General features: G+C 39.6%; 1 protein-coding gene across 1 annotated transcript in view; it reads left to right on the top strand.

The window, feature by feature from the left end:
• SNX25 (sorting nexin 25) overlaps positions 1-21,180 on the top strand; it is a gene marked incomplete at its 5' end in the record, with an annotated part of 35,094 nt that overhangs the window by 6,556 nt on the left and 7,358 nt on the right. The window contains 8 exon segments of the mRNA XM_008935289.1: positions 975-1,106; positions 3,019-3,294; positions 7,340-7,495; positions 9,798-9,929; positions 15,397-15,537; positions 16,124-16,237; positions 16,782-16,946; positions 21,139-21,180. The exon segment at positions 21,139-21,180 is cut by the window's right edge and continues 18 nt beyond it. Of these exon segments, the coding sequence (XP_008933537.1) occupies positions 975-1,106; positions 3,019-3,294; positions 7,340-7,495; positions 9,798-9,929; positions 15,397-15,537; positions 16,124-16,237; positions 16,782-16,946; positions 21,139-21,180 (1,158 nt within the window).

Raw genomic sequence — 21,180 nt, 5'->3', positions numbered from 1 at the left:
GTTCAGCTGCTAGACTGAAAGGTTGGAGTGGAAGAGATGTTTGGTTTTGATGAGGTGTTTTGAAAATTGGTTCTGTTTTTCAAAGAAAGCCAGCGTTGTTAATTCTATTCAACATGGGAAGATCTGTTCATTTTTTCAGGCAGGTGTTTTGTTTTCAGGTGTTTGCCTCAAAGAGGCCTGGGTTCACAAAAATAGTAGAGAATGAGCAAGTGATAATGGTTTTATAATCCAGCAAATTAATGGCTGCAGCATCTGCTTGGGTATCGGAAGTCTCTGGTTCATTTCCTTTCCTGCTTGGCATACACCCTCTTTTTATATCTCAGGAAGGGTCCTGAGCATTACATCACAGCCCATAATCTTTCCTGGCTGCATTTCTGATAAATGCTTTTCAATAACGCTCAGTTAATGGGAATGGGCTGCCAAATGACCGAGCTGCCAAGGTAAAGAACTACTGTCCATGTTTCTCTGTGTCCATGGGTATAATTGAGATACATCTCAAAGCTCTCTGGCCTGTGGCATGGAAACTGCTGGTGTTACTCTTTGTTTGCTTCAAGCAAAAAGTAGATTACTGAGATTTCAGCTTGACTCCTCTGGCTTGCAGCAACATTAGTAGTTAAATTTTTGGCAACAATGTTTCATGAATGACTTAAAATACCATCTTAGTCCTTTGAAATGCAGCCTTACCTGCTGGACAAAAACAAGTACAAACATTTTCTGTCTGGCAGAAGTACAGATGCATTTATCTTCTAAATAGTTAGAATTCATATATATATATATTTTTTTTTAATGGAGCAATACTATTACTGTAGAAGGTCTATACTTTTGAATCTAGTATAGATGTTTGTGGGATGTATGGTGCTCTGTGGGCACATCACGTGGAAAGATTTTCCCTGTAAGGGATGGAGAGAAGCTACAGTTAGCTGTTTTCCTAGGTTTTACTAGTGTGTGTTGTTTTGTTTTTTTTTTTCCTTCAGATTCTTCAGTTTGAAGAAATTTTGGCCAGCCCTTCATACCGAGAGCACTTCCGAATCTACATGGAAAGGATGGACAAGAGGGCTTTGATTGGTCTTTGGGAGGCTGTGGAGTATCTGAGGAACGCTAACAAGGTGGAAGAAACTGCAAGCCCATGCAGCTTGTACACTGATGGGGATTTCTGCTTGTTGTGATCATGCTGTTAGGAAGTGTCTTTGTATTTTTAAAACAGCTATAGCATAGGAGGGGTGCTAAGCATTTTAGTTTTTTGAACTTCATGTCAGTGTTTGAGGATTATATGTCAGTTAAAAAATGCAAACTGCTGTGATGATGGTTTATTGTTGTTTTGTGTAGCAACATGACCTGTAAAAAGCATATTTAATATGCCAAAGTAGTATTTATTTTCCCCGCCACCTGAGAAAAAACTTGCAGTAGTGTATCGGCTTTAGTTGTGTCAGCTCATGTGAAACTGAAAAGGTGCATGACTCTGTGATAGTCTGTAGATAAACTCCTTATCTTGCCAATTATAGATAGCCCATTCAATCTGAAACTGCAAACATATGTATATATATGTTTTTAAAATCCTTTTGAAATAGCTGTTTTGCTTTAAAAGACCCCTTCCCTGTTCTGTTGCTGAATAAGCATCTAAGTTTCTCTGGGAATACCACCCTACTGCTAGAGAAGAAACAATGCTATACTGTCATTTGTGCTAAAATAAAGTAGTAATGAGAACCCTGAGACAGGGATGGGAAATGACACTTAAAATTTGCACGAAGTATCCTGGAGCAATGGTGCAGAGGAAGAATGTAGAGGAGAAATTTGCTGTCTGTGAGCAGTGGGGTGGATTTTGGGGGGAAACTGTTTTAAACCTCCAGGGTTCACCCTAGTGTGAGATACGAGTTTCATTATCAAGTATCAGTTAACTTTTTATTCACTGTGATTTTATTACTCCACTACGTACAAATATTCTAGTCAACTGGAAAGCACAAGTAACACAAAGTGGCAAATTGTGGAGTGTAAGGGGTAAGCAATCTGAATAAAGGGCTAACAACCAATTCAGGCTAGAAAGTGTTTGTGAAAAGCGTTTGTCAGGCACTGTGGAGAGAGTTGTATAAATCAGTTTTGATTTGTAAAACGCTCATGATTGGAAAAGGATATAAATCATTTTATGACCTCTCTGCTGCAATTTCTCTCCTTCCTTTCAAAATAATATGCAAAATACCTGTATTTAAGACTTTCTATTTTTTTAACTAGATTTTAACATACTGTACTGCTCTTGCTCCATGGCATGTAAAGGTCGTCTGCCACTACAGGGGCAGCTTTGATTACAAAAAATGATGTCATGCAGACACGTGGCTGTGGTATTGTCACATGAGGCATGTAAACACATTGTGTCTAACTAAGGGAGTGGATAAAACCTTTTTAATTTGAGTCAGTTTAGAGAGAGAGATGATCATGGCCTGTACTGCATTACTTCTTCTCTTTCCTGTTCATTACTGCAAAGTTGAAGCCTGTGTGCTGTTCTGAGCTCGGTGGAAACACCTGGAATTGTGTATTGGTTAATGTCTCCTCAGGTGTGCTTTTATCCTTTTTTGCTTTTCATCTCCAAAAATTAACTGTAGTCATGTATAAAGTGAGCTGATCCTATCCAGCAGGAGCCAGGAGAGCTGCTACAGCTGATCTCTACATGCTGAACTTAAAATGGTGAACATGTTGTTGCTCTGGCACTTTTTTTCCTTTTAGTACCACCTTTTGGAGCACACTTCTAAAAGCAGAGGGTCTGGAAGCACTGGTCATTTTAGAGCATAGCTGTTGCTTCACTTGACAAACATCCATGTTTACCTTTTTAAATAGGCTGCTTAGCATTGGTGTGCAGGCATTGTGCTTCATCTCAGTAAAAGATTCACAGATGTGTTCTCATCCATCTGGATGTGATGTTGGCTTGATCATCTTCCAGATTATGCACCTGGATCCTGAGTCATCCTGTTATTTTTAACATTTTTTCCATTATTCTCTTCTCCCTCCTTCTCCCTCCTTGCGTCCTAGGCTGAAATACCTCAATTGGTGAGTGAAATTTATCAGAATTTCTTTGTGGAAAGCAGAGAAATACCTGTTGAAAAAGCCCTTTATAAAGAAATACAGCAAAGTCTCGTGGGAAATAAAGGCATTGAAGTATTCTACAGAATTCAGGCAGATGTTTATGAAACCCTAAAGGACAGATACTACCCTTCATTTATTGTTAGTGATCTATATGAGAGATCAGTCAAAAAGGAAGAAGAAAGAAGTTCTGCTCAGCTAAATCCTGAGGACAAAGATGAAGTGGTGAGTCACATGGACAATTTATTTCACTGTTATTTAAGGTGAAGATGATCCTGAGTAAAGCATATAGTACCATCTTCTGTCCTTGAGCCTTGGACTACTTTTTTTTTCCTATGATGTATTTATGAATATCATCCTCTTCCAGTTTCATCAGGTAAACCTAGGATGTTTACAAGATCTTTGAAATGAAATGGTACCAAATGACTATTTAAACTTGAAATTAGTTAAAGTGGATATTCCAGATTTCCAAGCCCTTTGTATTCTGTATCTTGTGTTATGCTTCTTAGTACCAGGGAATGCAAAATATACCTCCTAGAAGCTCAGCTGCTTTGCCTTTCAGTGAAGGAAATCTCACGGAAACATCAATAGGTTTCTGCCCAGACATTATCTGTCTGTGTCCCCTGTGCATTTCCTAGGTACTAAATAGGTATTAAAAGCTGCACAGAAGAGGAGAAAAAGAAATGAAAAATATAATCTTAGTGCTTTATTAATCTATTGAATAAATTAATAGTCCATGTTGGAAGATAACACTGATTAAAATAGCACTAGAACCAGTAATCCTAAACCAGAGCATTCAAAAGGTCATAAGCAATAACCCCATGGCAGCTCTCTAGGGTCAGGTTTTTTCAGTGAGTTCTCTAAATACATCATGTCGGGGGAACTTGTGTTCTGTTTATCTAAGAACATTTTTGACAAGAGCATCTCTCAGACTAGTGAGCACCTTTCAGTCAGGCTGCTGCTTCAGACCAGTATGAATATCTTTGTTTTACACTTGAACTTGCTTGGAACACAATGAAGTGTAATAGTTTGTCTAACACAGGATCTAAAAGGACAAATAAGATGCAGAACCCAGTGGTGCTATCTACATTCTATCGTTTAGAAGTAATTTTTCCAGAACCTAAGGCTTTTGTATTTACTGCTTAACTATGACTGCCTTTTCTGTAGGTGAGCTGTGATAGTCTCCATAAGTCAATATATCAGCAGAGATGAGCTGTTCTAAGTCAATTACTTCCAACATGAACTTTTAGAGCTTGCTGAATTTTTCATTTTTTTGTTTCTCCCTGTATGCTTTTCCTTAATTAGAGATTCAAGGCGTGTCTTCCAGTTTTTGCACTGCTAACTCAGCTATGTGTTGAGGTGGTAGGTACTTCAAAGACTTTCTGTCCTTGTGTTTGCAACCATTGGGACTTTGAGAAAAGACTGTTACTGGTTTTGCCCAGAACTTTCTAAGTATTAAATGTTGTACTTATTAATCTCTTTATATATTTTATTTGGAGTCTAACAGATAACTGTTTGTCTAAGAAAACTGATGCAACACTTCAGGGCTAGCTGTTCTGTCAGATAACATTTACTATAGCTGCCAAAAAAATTAGATTTTTGGCATCAGCATCATCTGCCCTTCCCTTGAGTCCTTGGATATATAGGTCCCAAATTTGAAGGCTGCATCTGCTGTGAAACCGTAAAGACTAATACATTGCCAGATTTACTTATATGGTTAAAGGGTTTTATTCTATTATTTTAATATCAAGTTAAGTATGGAGTTGCATATACTGTTAGAGCATCTTTCGAATAGATCAATCCTAATGGCTTTGTGCCATGATTTAAGGTCTTTTTTCATGTGAAAAAAAAGAATTAAAAAATTCTTCTTTCTGAAGCTTCCAGTAGGCTTTCAGATACTGCTGAAAATGCATTACTGTCTGACAGGTTTGGCCTATTTTCCTCTCCATGTATAGGAAACAACAGCTGAGAGATGTGATGTTTCTGTGGGAATCCAGATTGTCAGCAAATACTAGTTGTTTTCATTTTAGTTTGTTTTGGAAGTCTACATATCCTCACTTCCCATTAACAAACTTCTTTATTTTCTATAAATTTAACTGTTGTAACTGAATAGGTAAAAAGCCATCTAGTGTCCTCGTGAAAGGAAGGACAAAAGGGTGAGCCCTGATTAAATATGAGAAAATCAAATCAGAAGATAGGAATTGGGGCAAGGCCAGACTGCTGGTTCTGCTGTATGCAGAAGAAGCTCTTTCTTCTTCTTTCCAATCCATCATTGCTTTTTGCTCTTTGGACAAACCTCCTTTAAAAGGTCACGAGTAGATACAAAAATAAAGGAGCAGTGCCTGCATTCAGGACCCTAAAGAAAGAGGGTCTGGTGGTTACATCGGTGCTGTGTGTGTCAGATAGGCAAAATAAGCCCAAAGTCTGTGTTCTGCAGCACTCACAGACATGGAAGATGTTATAAGTTTAGCCATCAGGGGAGAACAGCACAATCCTTTATGGTCTCGGCTTTCAGCGTGTTGGTCGTTTATTTGATAGATTTGATAATGTGAATACAGGTAACTTGTTATCTTATAATTCTAGCATTCTTGTAATAAATTGAGTGATTTGGCAGTGTTTTTTTTGCTCTAAGTGTCTGAAATGTTAATGACAGGAATCATGTAGCCTCCCTCTGGGAGCAGACAGAGCCTTACTGCTACGTAATTAATTGCAATCCCTTGATTACTAGGACCAAACTTCATATGAAAAGTCTTTTAATTCTTCAGTGTTGAAAATAGCATTTTTGATTCTTTTTGCCCTCTGTGCTTCCCAGCAAGTTTAAGGGGTTTTTATTTTATGGCTCTGTTCAGTAATGTTTTGAATAACACCCAGTGTTGTTAATTATTATTGTTTGTATTATTATGTGCCAGGAGATGACAAGAAGCTTCCATGAGCTGAACTCTGTACACATGCTTGAGGGCAGTCCTGACCTGAGGAATTCATCATCCATGTAGAATAGACAGAAGAGAGGACAGGGCATAGAGCTAATGTTATTTACTCAGCCACGTAGCAGGCAAATGCAGAGCTGGAAAAAGGCATGGATTTCTTAACCTGGAACTCCTGACTTCTGCATTGTTACCTTCACTTATGAGTATCACACTAAGGAGATAAATAATAGTTATTAAACTGTCTCTTCTCAGACTTCTTTTGCAAACATGTGAAAGACTCCAGAACTTAACAGTAGGATTGTCTCCCCTAGGGCTCACAGAATTTAGCAGAGTATGAGACTTCCTTCTGTTAACTTTTCGTGATATAAAGATACTTAGTAGGAAATATCATTAGAGAACACAGAACTCTTGCTCATATGGTTAGATCCATAGCTTCCCACAGATAAATTGAGATCTGTTCAGATACAAGCAAACCTCAAAGATCATTGAACATGACAACAGTAACATCACAGGGGTGTGTTTGCTGGATCTCAGGGTCTTCATGCCTATTTGGGGGAGGGGAGTGCAGTAAGTCACTGAAGTAATGTCACTGAAAGGTGTGAAGTTTTCTGGTTTTGGTGCTGTGGTTTTTTTTTTTTTTTTTCCTCATGCCTGTAGTACACAAGATGGAAAATGCTATTGGTTTGTCTGAATGGATATAAGAAAATGATTTATGAGTTTAGGGTAGAGCATATGTGCTTTTAACACATTTTTATTATCACTTCCAAAAACAGCAGCACAATCTGTTTATGAAGAGAAAAGGCTTGATTTAGATTGCTCTGCAGCCTGATAAATCTGTTTTGTGAAGGCCTGTGGGAGGCAGGGACTGTTCATTAGAACTGTGGGTTTGGTTTTTTTTTTGTTCTGTTCCCTTCCCCCCAGTCTCATTATCTTTCAGCTCAGAGCTAAGTATTTGCTCTTCTATCTGGCTCTGAATATTGATCATGACTTACTAAGCTATTGTTGCTTTTAAAATAAACTTTGATGATTCCTCTCATTTACTCTAAAGCCTTAGCTTGAAGGTCATTTTACACAGTTGGCAAGAGTTGCCAAAGAGCTGTCATATAAATAGTAATGAGACTTTGTTGAGGTTGTTGTTGTTTGGGTTTGTTCTTTTTTTTTTTTTTTTAACAGGTTAAAGATTCATGTTGGATCTGGTGATTGGCATATTGGTTAGAATCTGTTAAGCCTACATTTTTATCTATATCAAGAAGTGGTTTTATACGTAAAATGCTTATGGAGCAAACAATAATTGTTTGCTTTTTCATATTAATGGTGCAATTACTTCCATCCTGTATTCCTAGAGCCAAGGTTGTGAAGAAGCTACTGAAGAATGCAGCACAAGAATTAATGAACAGGCCAGTTATGCAGTAAATAAACTTCGCCAGCTAAATGACAAGCTTGAGTATAAGAAACAGGCTCTAAATTCCCTATGTAATTCACCAAAACCTGACAAAAAGGTAAGTCCCTTTAGTGTCTTCAGTCTTTTTTTTTTTTTTTCTCCTTTTTTTTATTATATGTGTTTGTGTAATATCCATTTGTTTCAGACTCCTTTTGGACAGGTTAGATTGCTATTTCAATTAGCCTGTTAAAGAAACTGAAATTGGAGCTTAGTTTTAATTGTTTGGGTTTTTTTAATTTTTTTTAATTTTTTTTTAAAGCAATTCAACCTTAGATTGGAAATATAATTTATATTGCTTTGTCATAGAATAACGACCATTCTCCCAGTGGTCTTGATGCTTTGTTGGTGGCTCATAGTATTTCTTCCTTACATCTCTGCCCACGTGTATCTGTGTGATGCTTTATGGCAGCTTGTTTCGTCTCCGTGCCGCATCTGCAGCACTGCAGCACAGGGATGTGCTGCTTACCTTCTGCTCCCTCTGCTGGCTTGGAAATCGTACAGCACAATAACCCAGACTTGTGACTGGCTTACTCAAACAAAGCAGAGAAAAAAAAACAAACAAACAAACTAAACCTATAAAAGTGACTGATTTCATTTATAAGGAGCTAGAAGAAATCTGCAGGGCACACTGTCATCAGACTCAAAATTCTGAGAAACTTCTGTTCTCTGGGCTTGGATTAAAAAAAAAAATAAAATTTTTTTTTTTCTCTGTGCAAAGTTCAACAGTTAAGCAATAGAAGAACATATTGAGGCAGAACCAAGAGATTTGCATTTGGCTTAGACCAACTCAGTTGCGTTGCTATTGAGGGTGATGTTACAGGACTGTGCAGATGCAGCTGGGCAAAGCATTTCAGGTGTAATGAGACTGGCTGCAAATGGTAGACAGTGGGTGAGACAAACAAGTGACCAAGGCATCTCCCTATAAAATGGCTTTGTTCTAGGATGGTGGAAACCTACCTGGGTGTAGGTCATTGCCCAGGACCTTGGTTCTTCATACATTTGTCCCTTCTCTCAGAGTGAATGCTAAGATACTGATCTGAATAGAAGTTGACACCCTGCTTGTCTTCTGCTGCCCCAGCTCTGGGCGTAGGTGCCTCTAAGATGAAGATGTGCACAGTAGTGTTTGAGGCCACTGTGGCCAGCTTCATTCCCTCTGGGCCTTCCACATCTCCCTTCTGCCAGAGGCTACTGCTGACAGCTGGAGATGTCTGCAGCTGTTCTGGGGTGACCTGTTTACAGCTGCTCTGCTCTGGGTGTGGCCTCAGCTGGCAGAACATACATTTTACTTGTCATCCAACCACTGCTGTTTGAAGTGGTAAGAGCACAGATATGTCCCTTTAAAAAAAAAATAAAATTGCCTATGTTAGAGCAGTAGCATTTACCTGTGGAGCTTTTAAATGGATAGTTAAGGCTGGCAGTGTGAGAGCACCTTGTCACTGGGATTCTATTTTTTCTCCTCTGGAGGTGGCAGTTAAAAATTTGCTTCATGTGAAGTAAAGAACACATCTAAAAATTCCAGTTTTGTGCCATATGAAGGGTATTATCATTCAAATTTTGTATTAAATGTTTTTAACATCAAGTTGTTCCTGGGTTATTTCCTCTTTTTGAAATGCCTTTGTTGTGAGACCCATACAAAACATCTGTGTGCATCTTTAAGTGTCTTCTAGCACTGTGCAGCTCCGATGCCAGTCAGTCAAGGAGGAAATCTGCTAATTTGAGTTGAACATTGGAACACTGCTAGTTTTAAAAGAAAATGCTCTGTAGGGAGAAGTCTTATTTCAGTTCTTTCTGTGGAATATAAAGAGCAGCAAAGATGACATTAAAAGATGACAGTCTCAGGCGATGTCTCTGACATACAAGGCCCACTTCCATAGAAGATGGCTTGGTCTTTGCAGGTCTGACTGTGGTGCCACCTTTGGTGAGTGTCTCCTGCCCAAAGCTCAGCAGCTGTCTCCCCTGGGTCTGAGTGCAGTCTCATGCCATCCTGTGCAACTACAGTAAACATGCAGGGACCACACTCTTCCTAGAGGTGAATCTTGTCATACTCAGTAGGAAAGCAAAACCTTAACGTTCCCCACCCAGAGCACTTTAGCACTTACTAGGGCTTGCTAAGCCTTATTTTCAAACAAAACCATGTGAAACAGTTATTGAAATTAAAAAGGACTTCACTGAATAGAAAAATGTCCCCATCCCTATCAGGAATTCTGTGGAAATTGATGGGATTTTGTTAATCTGTTCAGATCTTTCCTGTTTCCAGTGGACCTGTACCAGGACTACTGAGGAGTGTCCCTAAAGACACAGCTAGGTGTGTTGCACAAGATTTTTCTTACCAGTTGTAATCTATAAACTTTCCTTGGCAGATTGTTTCTAAGCTGAAGGATGAAATTACTCTGATGGAGAGAGAGCACAATGACCTTCAGCTGCACATTGCAAGAACAGACTGGTGGTGTGAGAATCTTGGCATGTGGAAAGCCTTAATTGTCTCAGGCGAGGTAGGGAGTTTTATGGCTTTTTATGTTCTGAGTCAATGTGAACTCACATAAAGAGAAGAATAAAAAAACGTGTATATACTTTCATATACCTTTGTGTACACTGTGTATACTTTACGTTGACTTGAGGCGGGGGAGGAAATCCTAACCTCCTCTGAACTCCTCCGTTTCCTCAGTGACTACTGTGATGTATATACAAAATTCCTAGTCCTCAGACACTATTGTAATGGTATTATAAAAATAACTGCATGTATGTAAACTGGTTTTGGCACTGGGTAATTTGCTATCTTTGGGGCATTGTTTTTCATGAGAACTGTCTCTTGTTATATTACCATGCTGTCACACTTGGGTACACTTGTGTCTCTGCTGCATCTCAAAGATGCAGTACTGAACACTTCTTGTGTTTTGTATTATTATATTTAATAGCAGTATATTTTCAAGGGAATAGAATACCCAAAAAAAAAAATGCTTTAAATCTGTGAGTGATTTGAAGGAGAAGTTAAATGTTAAATTTCTTGTTCTTCTCTTTCATTGGGGCATAGGCAGACAACTGTGGGATAAGTGTAAAAAAGAATTGTAATGGAAACAGTATTACCATCTCTCTGTTAACACTATGAAAGGAACCCAATAAATGCTCTTTATGTAGTAACTGTAGGGTCACACTACATAAGCAATCTTCTTGACAATATCATTTCAGAGAATTAAAGATTAATTTGATCTCTACTGGCTTGTCTTTCTGTGCTATTAAGAAGATGGTTCCTTAAATAAGTATAAATAGTTTCTTTGAGGTAATTTTTTCTTGGAAAAAAATTTAGTGCTGTTGAGTTTATTTGCTTGTCTTGAGGTCTTGCAAACTGTTATAGGTCTGTCAACAGTTAAACTCATGGTCTATAAAAGAAGAAATAAATCCAACAGGTTAAAAACTTAAGGTGCTATTTTAAAAACCAGATTCTCAATGTGTAAACATCTGGGTTTGGTTTTGTTATAATGGTATTCACAAGTGACACAGCTGAGAACAGCGAAGCTCTTTAATTGTCTTTAAGAGTTCTCTGTAGCTTTTGAAGTCCAGTTTTTAACAAACAGCAAAACTCCAGAACAGCAGCTTCCTGCTAAGGGGCACCACCCAGACCTTCTGAGCATCTCCCTTATTACCAGAGGAGAAGGTGGCTTGGCTAAATAAGAGGGATGTTGGGAGAAGCTTCTAATTACTTGCTGCCTTAACTATAACTTGTTGGTAGTACTTGATTAGTTAATTAAATGTAGGCTTGCATTAGTGGTGCTGTTTACAGCTCTGTGCTTCAAAGGGTAGGCTGGAGAAAATGTTAATGTTGTAGTTATCTATGTTAATGAATTGCTCAGGAATGCTCCTACTGCAGTTGATGATTTTAGAGGGTATGAGTAGGTGACATTTTGTTTTCTGATCTGCAAAATATTCTGTTGCCAATTAGCTGTAGCTAATGATGCTACACATGTAGCTCTGATTTTAGAGAGGAAAAACTTTCTGTGTTTTTTTGCAGAAGAGCTTAGTAAATGTAGATCTTGATACAGAATTTGAGCTGGAAGTGTAATAACCTGTCATTGACCTTTTAAACTAATTTACTGAACTGGTTAATTCATAATGCATAAAAGAAAATAGAATTACTTGGGCAAAAAAATATGTATCCAAACTGTTGTTTGTATTCTCTTATCATGAATCTTTCAGTCTTTATAATTTTGAGTCATATAAATGCACTAGCTGTGCATGCATGAAATGTATTTTAAAAATTAGTGTAAACGGTATAAACCTACAGATGCCTTTCAGTAACTGATATTTCTGATAAAACCATCTTTGGAGACTCAGTGATTTGGTTGGTTGGTAGAGGTTGAAACAGACAGTGGGAACATGCAGAATGAGGGGACCATGATAACAACTCATCTTAATTCTGTGAGTTGCTCCCCAGTGACAGGTGTATTCCCCCCATACCAGCAGGTATAAACTTAAAGCTATGTAACCTAACCTGCTTTACCTGCTTTAATGGTTCTGGCTTTGTATCATTTGTTCTGCCTTCTCTGTTTGAAGAGACAAGACTCTCTCAGAGCATAACATCTTTTAAAAAGATCTATTACTTTCATAAGGAATGGAGTTTGTAGAATTGAATAAGGCAGAAAAGTAGCTTGTCTTACTCATTTAAATATTTTGGAATTTAGGTTATTTATGCTCAGTGGAAGTTAAGCTTCCTGTGAATTTAGGGAAACAACACTGGGATAGTAGTAGACAGTAAATTCTGAAATAATTACCTTTACATTGTCTGGAGGCTATGGAGTCACTGCCAATGGAGAAATAACCCCAGTAGTCTGAAGGCACTTTGGGAAGTTGAGGGCAGGTTGTGTGTTTGCCAGGGAAGTGGCAGTAAATAATCTGAAAAACTTATGTTAAGTGAGGGATGGTGCTGAGAAAGGGATGAGGAGGAGACTTGTGGAAATGCCACCTTAGGGGCTAAGCCCTTGTCAGTGCTGTGAAAAACATTAGGACTGAGACAATCGCAGGACCTTTGGAGCTGGAAAACTAAACCAGAACATAACTATGAAGTTCATGCTCATGAAGAATAAGGGCTGTAAGAGGGGAGAGGGTTAAGGTGGTTCTCAGGAAGGACTGGAGGATTTTTAGGATGGGAGCAGTAGGAGTGTGGTGAAATCTCACTGCATGGCATGTGAGGTTTGGTATTTGGCAGGAACACTGGGCTTTGGCTGTGACCCTTTGCAGCACCTTTGGGCTGGAAGCAGTAGGTACAATGGCGGTTTGTCAGATGTGTAGTTTGTCTTGGGTGGTCTGCAGTGGGCTGTGAAAAAGACAAATGTGGCCATTGACACAGGAGGACATCAGGAGAGGAATTTCCATATGAGGCAGTGTGTTGCAGTTGCTCTGCAGGTGCTAGGCCCTTGCATTTGAGAAGGGTGGAACTGAATGACAAACTTCTCCCATGAGAAGTGATTATGAAAGCACTTCTGTTTGCTTAGCTTAGCAAAAGGGAGACTCAGAGGAATAAGGCTGTCTATAAAAACACATCAATAAGGGTAAACATAAGGGAGGGGTGAGGAGTTGTTGGAACAAAGGGAATATTAGTTTGGAAATTGTAAGGAGACGTCCAGTGGCCTGGGTGACGGTCTAGAGCAAACTTCTAGTGTAAAGGGGGTAGAAAAAAAATTGTTTCACAGGTTTGAACTCATTCATGATAGCACTTGTATGAGACTGTGCTTGTTATGGTAAAGGACTAGATCTCCTGATTTAGAAGACCCCCTAACATCCCATTTTGCTGTGCCTTTTCCAGTTAGCTCAAGCAATTGTGCATTTTTTTTCCAAATTAATAAGTTGATCAAAAATTTTCCTTTAAGATGATCCTGAAGGCATTCAGATGTTTATATGATGAGGGTATTTAAATGATTTTGCACATGGACCTAACTTGAAAGCAGGAGTACTAAGTCTTCCCATTTTGAGACTGTCTTTCTAGAGGGGTGGTGCTATCCTGACAGTTACAGTTCAGATGGCCCTACTCACATGCAAACCCTTGCCCTGGGGACAAACGTGTGATGGAGAAGGACAGGCATGACTCAGATAGGCATTTTCAACACTCATTTCCTAGTTTTCAAGAGCAGCTGCTGGGAGGTGTTTGTGAGTCTCCTACAAACAGAAATCCAATCTAGCTCAAGGGTAAACAGAGCAGGGACTGTTCCAGGAGATTCTAGTCCCTCTGTGCCAGGTCCCTCTGACCTACATTTTGGAGGCTATTGAAGCATCTCTTTCTGAAGTAATCTGGCAGGAGAAAGGCAATTCCACAAATAGCTGTGCTGGGAACCAGGCACATTTTCAGGTGTTCAGGGTGGTGCTTTGTATTCTGTCAGGGTGCTGCTGCAGCTTTTTCTACAGGGGGATGTGAGACCTGGGCCTCAGATGGGGTTTCCTGGTGGTCCATGTACAGCTTTAGGAGTGCACTGCAGGGAATGTTCTCCCATGTACAGCTCTGAACAGCCATATAATAGGAAGATAGACTTTAGCTGTTTGTCTGTTACGATGATGCAGCCACTAGTCAAATTATTTATCAGAAAATGTGTCATAATTATATGACATTTAAAGTTTATTCTTATCCTAACTGGATTAGTTAAATATTCTAGTAGAATAAAACAAACCCAAATGAGCTTAAAAATTAAACTCAAAAAGATCATGTGAAAGTGATATTTTATAGTTGTCTTTCTGTTATTTGCATGTATATTAAGACAAGCATTTGAGTTCGGCTTGTCCAAAAAAAAAAGCTATGTATTTCCTGCTTTTTCTTTTTTTTTTGTCTTTCATAATCTATTTAGCTGTCTCTTTAAAATAAGTAAACAAACAAAAAAATCTAATACCTTTAGGATGTAAGAGTGAAATTCTGGGTGGCTCATCAAATTAAGAAATACTATGATGGCACTGCTGTCATTGTCTCAAAAAAAGTCGTTTAACTTCTTTGCTGTGGTTTTCCCATCTGCACAATGTGGATAATTGTTCCTCCTTCCTCTGACTGTTGCACACCTTGATTCATTAGTAGTTTTGTAAAGTTGTGAGCCCCTCAGAAATAACACCACATGGATACCACGTTCTGTGCATGTAGAACAGCTCAAGTGAGCAGAGAAATTGCTCTGAGACAGAGTGTGGGTGAGCCTCTGCGTGAGCCCTGGGAAGGAAGGGTGGGAGTAACGGGAGAACAATCAGGATAACGCAGATGGGAGAAATGGAGCGTTTGTAAGCAATCAGAAGGCTGTGTGATAGGTACATTAAAGCTGAAATAATACATGCAGATGTTTGAAGAAGGCATGTCAGAGAGATTTGATTGCTAACGGACAGCATCGCAAAGCTGTGTGTCAAGTTCGGCGTGGAGGAGAGAAGGCTCTGGGGAGAACTTATTGGGGCCTTTCGGTACTTAAAGCAGGCCTATGAGCAAGGTGGGGACAGTCTTTTTAGCAGGGCCTGTTGCGACAGCACAAGGGGTATTTGTTTTTTAAAAAAAGATATTTCAGGTTAGATACAGGAAAGACACTTTTTACAATGAGGGTGGTGAAACACTGGCACAGGTTGTCCAGAGGGGTGGTAGATGCCCCATCCATGGAAACATTCAAGATCAGGTTGGATGGAACTCTGAGCAGCCTGATCTAGCTGAAGATGTCCCTGCTTACTGCAGGGGGGTTGGACTAGATGGCCTTTAAAGGTCCCTTCCAACCCAAGACGTTCCATGATGAAAGTGTAATAGTGGCTAGCTGGAGGACTGATTCAGGACTGACATAGCATTTTGGGTACAGTTCAGTCCATTAAGGGTGTTGCTCCATATGCAGCCTTCAACTGCAAGAGAAGCATGGGACAGTGGTGATGACTCAATTTGCATGCCAGACATCTGGCAGCCCAAATGTTCTATTGTTTGCTTTCAGAGTAGTATACCTTATCTGTTGGTGTCTTCCCCACAAGGTTTTAGAAGAGAACGGAGAACAAGTGCCCTGCTACTCTGTCATGGTGAGTTTACAAGAAGTTGGTGGAGCTGAAACTAAGAACTGGACTGTTCCCAGGAAGCTCAATGAGTTTCAGAACCTACATCGGAAACTCAGTGAGGTACTTATCTCAGGGGAGGGAGACAATGCAAATTGCTAAAATTTGTCAGAATGATGCCTGGAGGGGAAAAAACAAGATAAAAATTAAATATTTCCAGTTCTTATGCCAGCCTTCTGGCTTTTAGCCTTTTAGGGATAGAAATACGCAGACAGAAAACTAGCTTCTGCCAGATACTTATAAAACTTGGGGTTTTTGCTTAATAATGTATGTTTTACTGGACTAACCCAATGTCATAAGGTACACGCTCTGCACTGTCAGGCAAGAGCCTGCTTTAAAAGCTACATCTTATCTCTGCCTTCTAGGGAGGTGCTGGAAAAGACAAGTTTTGGGGACGGAAGGTTTCCTTCTACAGTGCTTTAAGCTTTCTGCCTCGTTAGGTATTGATGGTGGTGGTGTGAAGGGAAAGCGTTTAAGGGAAATAGTTTAGGCCCGTCAGCCCCTGGTGGGTAAGGGAAGGTGTTTTTCCAGGTGCTGAGGGGGGGTGTGGAAGGGAGAGGAGAGTACAGAGCAGTCTTCATTTCTGTTCTGAACCACCTGTGTTTTTCTGCACGTCTGTGTTAAGTGAGCTCTCCTTTCTCCTACACAGTGTTTTCCATCATTAAAGAAAGTTCAGTTGCCTTCCCTCAGCAAGCTGCCCTTCAAATCCATAGATCAGAAATTCATGGAGAAATCCAAGAACCAGCTTAATAACTTTTTGCAGGTAAGAAAACAAAGATAAAACCAACAGATGTCTGAACAGAGGACTTTAATCATGCTTTGGGAGTGGATGTTGTCTCTCTATTGACTAAAGAGAGAGCAGAGAGCCAGAAGGTCTGATATAAGGTTTGGTGCTATAAATGTCCAAGTCATCTAAAATGCCTGAAATAGAAATGAGTTTGGTTGATAGTAACTGTTCCCTCTAGTGGTAAATTAATTTAAACTTTGATTAATTAAGAAATAATAAATTCTAAGTCCTGTAATTGCCCCTTTTAACTACAACACTTCACAACAAATTTTTTAGAAATTAGACTTTTTCATTTGAGAAGAAAGTTGTAAGTCTAAAAACTGTAGTCTTACTAGTTCTAATACTTCAGCACTAGTTTCTTAGAGTATCTTTGAAATGTTTTTGTGAGACACATTTTTTTTTCCTCACTCTACCTCTGAGCTATGTGTTAATAGTTTTATTGGATGGCCTTACACATCTTGTTCTTTAAGAAGAAATCTATAATTGATGTGTTGTTTCTGTCATTACTGTTCTTTCACAGAAATTGCTCTCTGATGAAAGACTCTGCCAGAGTGAAGCACTTTATGCCTTTTTGAGCCCTTCCCCAGAGCACCTCAAAGTTATTGATGTGCAAGGAAAGAAGTCATCCTTTTCACTCTCCTCATTTCTAGAGCGACTTCCTGGTGATTTGTTTTCTCATCAGGAGGTAAGTGGTAGAAAAGTAATTTTCCCAAATTTAATTACTTATCCAAAGTAAGCAGAGAGAGACATTAATATAACGTGTTTGTGCGGCATGTAGTGTTGGAAGGCATTTCCAAAGGTCATTTTTAATTTATTGTAAATGAACAGAGTCAGAAATAAGAGCTGTCTGTGAACTTAAAAGGTGTTTATTAATACAGTAAGGTTCCTGCCCTTTGATAAATAGATAAAGGCAAATGTGTAAACCATCTTGAGTAAATGAATTGCAGTCCATGTGGGATTGTTTGTTTGTTTTTGTAACAGAATTTCCAAATTTTTATTCTCTTGACATGTGTATTTCAGGGGTTTTTTGACAGGTAAAAATCAATTCTCTCAAGAAGCTTCTCAGGGAACAGTTGTGTGTCCTTAATTTTTGACAACTTTGGAAGCAAAGCTAGTTTTGGCAAATAGTACAGGCTCACTGAGGCAATTTGCAAATATACGCAGGAGCCCATGTGGGCAAACCAGTTGGAAAATTTCATACTAAGCCATAAAAAAAGGTTGTCTTTCAAAATGCAGTGAAGAATAGATTAATGACTAAATAGCTTGTTGACTAAACTTGACCATAATTCCAGGGCTTTGAATTCTATGTGGTTCATGTTGCAGATATGCAGCCTCCAGGATGCTGGTTCTAGTCCCCTTTTTTAGTTATGTGAAATAAAGCTTTTCTTATGTGCTGTGGTTGTCTGCAGCAGAGGTGGGTTTTTTTTTTATAAATGGACTTTGGGGAACTTGTACTATTCTATCTTCTTAATAGGCAAAAAGATGATCTTGCATCTCTAAGGAGTAAGAAAATAATTTATATTTTCATTTTTCAAAATTGCTTTTTATTTGCACTGAGATGCTGAATGCATATGCCTCATTTCAGAGGCATAGAGTCTGAGTACACTTCAATGGAAGTACTGCAGCTCTAAACCCAAAAGTGCATTCACTAAAACGACTGTGAGATAAAAATGGCATAAAAGCACAGAAGCATGAAGCTATTTGTATTTTGCTATTTAATTGAAAAACTTCCTCAAGTAAAAAGCCAGACTGTACAAATACTGTATTATGTGAGTGTGTAGGAGGATATAGTTAGGAAATGTGGCTGAAGGAAAATGTGTTCCTAGTGAGAGTTGTGTGAGAGAGGAGGGGAGAACAAAGAAATGAAGCAGAAAGTAAGCAACTGACATTGAAAAACTAAAGAAGTAGAGCAAAAAAATGTCCAGAGAATGTGGCAACAGAGGAGCTGGAATATAACATCTTGGTTTAAATTTAATATATTTAATGCTTGTTATTTATAGGACTAGGAGCTTAATTTTGTCTAGACTGTATTATGCAAGACACTGTGCAAATGCAGACAAAGACCATCCTGCTTCACATCCAACTTCTCTATCTTCTTCCCTCCTTCCCTAAGCTGAAACATAAGATGAGACAACAGAGTATAGATGGAGGGAGTACAGGAAGCTGTTAGAACCTCAGAATCAGCATGGCAAATGTTTGTCTTCATTTAAAAATAATAATAAAATTATATGGAGGGAGAGGAATTGTGAGGCAGTCTGGGATCAGCTTTTCAGTGTGAACTGTAGACCAGCTTATTCTTGTCCAGTGGTAGCATTTTGGATAGTTTACTAAAGAAGTTGAACCAAATAATTAATCATAGTTTAAGGTGATTAACGAAGGCAGTTGTAATGGCTTTGTAATGTGTGGTTTAACACAATTGTGTTCTCTTGGTAACGAAGAATTCCTGGTTTAGCTCATCCTTCGTAGAAGAGGATGCTCTTGTACAGCTCTCTTTGCCTTTTATGCCTCTTCTCATGCTTCTGAAATATGTCAGAGCAACAATATTACCTCTTGAGTGTTGTTTTCAGGATTAGATATTGCAGCAACTTCAGATCTCTTATATATACAGTTGCTTGGACAGGGCTGGTTTTAGAGCATATTTTTTAGCTCCCAAGGCCAAAACCAAAATGGAGTTAAAAATGCAGTTGATACCATCTAGAAGAAGGGCTTTTAGCTTTGAGTTGTTCATGGATAGAAAATGCACTGCAGTGTAAGAGTTCACACTTCTCATTGCATTTTCTAGATGACAGGGGATTCACTGAGCAGCAGCAAAGTAGAGCAGGGACCTTGGAAAGGTCATTGGGTTAACCCAGTGTTCTTAGTTCTTGGTTTTGCTCTGGACTTACCTGATTATCCATATTTTTCTTGGAAATGTAGGAACTAAAATTTGAAACACGGTGCTCCCACTAGGTTTTCCTATTCCCATGTATCAAAATAATTTTTATATCTATATGTGTATGTATGTCATATGAAGAATGCTCGTGCTTAAACATCATGGTATTACACTTGCCTTTTCCACAGCAACATGGCCTTGTGATCTTTTTCTGTAGTCTGATGAATATCAATATTTTTGTGTCCTGCATTTATGCAGAGAGTTATTGTTGCTTTGCATCTGTCATTATCAAACTGCACCCTGTGGGCTCAACTACAAATTCAGTAAGCTTATTTTCTCTCTGTTGTCCAAGTGCTTAATGAAAATATGGAATGATGTCTACTATGAAAAATTAAATAAAACATTATTTCTTGAATAATTAACAAAGGGCCAAGAAGCCTGTTGACCAGAGGAAGATAGTGAACAGGACTGGAGGTTGCTGTAGACCGTGTCCCTGGAGAGAACTCTGTTCATAGTCAGTGAAATTGTGTGCTTGTGTGGTAGGATAGATAATGATCTGTGGTTTCCTTGTGTGTCATTTCTTGTCAGTATGGTGTGGCTTTTGTTCCGTGCCCTTGGCCACAGCTTAGCCTAACGTTAGCAGAAAGCTTTAAAAGCTGGGGACTCAGCAAGCTGTGGAAGTTGGTAAAAAGGGGAGTCTACATGGACATGTAAAGTGCTCTTCAGTGCTGTGGAGTTTTTCTTTTGTTTCATTTTCTGGTTATGAGGAGAGTAGCAGCATCTCAAGCAGTGCTAGAGAAAATGCCTCATGTGACACAGAAGGTGGGTACAGGTTATATGTGTGTTGGGATATGTAACATGGTGGAGTTACTTATTTATAGGCTACTACAGAGTGCCATGCCTGGAGAAGATTCAGGGGCTGGAAATGTACCCGAAGTCAATGATGGGCTTAAGCCTTTGTGGGGGGTCACATCTACTTCACTGCAGCTTTGCTCTAAGCATAGGTGGGCAGAGAAAGGTCCAGTAAAGCAAAGGGATGTGCTGGATGCCACAGGTAATGGCAGGTGGCATAGTCCTGAGGCTGAAGCACATCTTCGTGACACTGAGAAACAGCCTGCTGTCTGTTCCTCGTTCTTCAATAAATGGTACCACCAAAAGTGAGGTGGTTCAATGTGTTCTCCTGTGAGTCCGTTCTGAGTAACTCTAGTCCCTGTGGTGCCCCGAGCATGGGTATCCTCAGGGTCAGGTCACTAAGTATCACTGTATTATTTTTCTGCCTGGGCCTGGTACTTGTTAATGGTGGTTTTCTTGGGTGGTGGTGAGTTCCTCTTCTGCTGTTGGGTTTGCTTCCTGACTTAGTGCAAGGATAATTTGCTGCTGTTTGATCCCACAGAGACGTTTTGTCTGCTCTCCAGGGGTGCTAGCTACCTGCTTCTCCCTGTGGAATAACCATATTCTCCACCTTTCTTCCTAGCTGCTCACATTGCAAACAGCTCCAGCTGACTAGTTTCCCATCCTGGATGCCCTTCATGGGTGTTGAGTCAGATGAGGCTTTGCAATCACAAACACCTCTGAGTGCCATCCCCTCCTTAACAGCTCTTACCTGTGTCCTAGCAGTACATGGCACCCACGTCACCTGCTTTTCCTTATCCAGCTAGTGTTGGCAGGGCAGTGTAGGCAGTGGACCCTGGAAATCTGGGCAGATCCACTCACCACTGAGGTCCTTACTGAGGCAAAGTTGCAGGCAGAAGATCTAGCAGTGGTGATGACTCCAGCAGTGCAGTGTCCTCATCACTCTTGTCTGGTGAGAAGTGCAGTCCCCTCTAAGCCTCTCTGGTGAGGTTCTTGTTTGCCAGATCCTGCCAGCAGCAGAGATGCTCGCTCTAATGCCCTTTCTTGAGAGGGCTGGCTGTGCTCCTTCCCCACAGCATGGCAGGGACTAAATCCATTCTGGAAGAAGGATGGGGAATTGTGGTGCATGCCCATCTTGTGTTTCTCTTCCTAGGAAGAAACAGAAGAGGATAGTGACCTGTCGGACTACGGAGAA

The sequence above is a fragment of the Merops nubicus genome, unplaced genomic scaffold (assembly GCF_000691845.1).
Source record: "Merops nubicus isolate BGI_N331 unplaced genomic scaffold, ASM69184v1 scaffold11472, whole genome shotgun sequence".
NCBI lineage: Eukaryota > Metazoa > Chordata > Aves > Coraciiformes > Meropidae > Merops > Merops nubicus.
The sequence above is the reverse complement of the archived record's forward strand: the minus strand, read 5'-3'. Positions and strand labels throughout refer to the sequence as shown.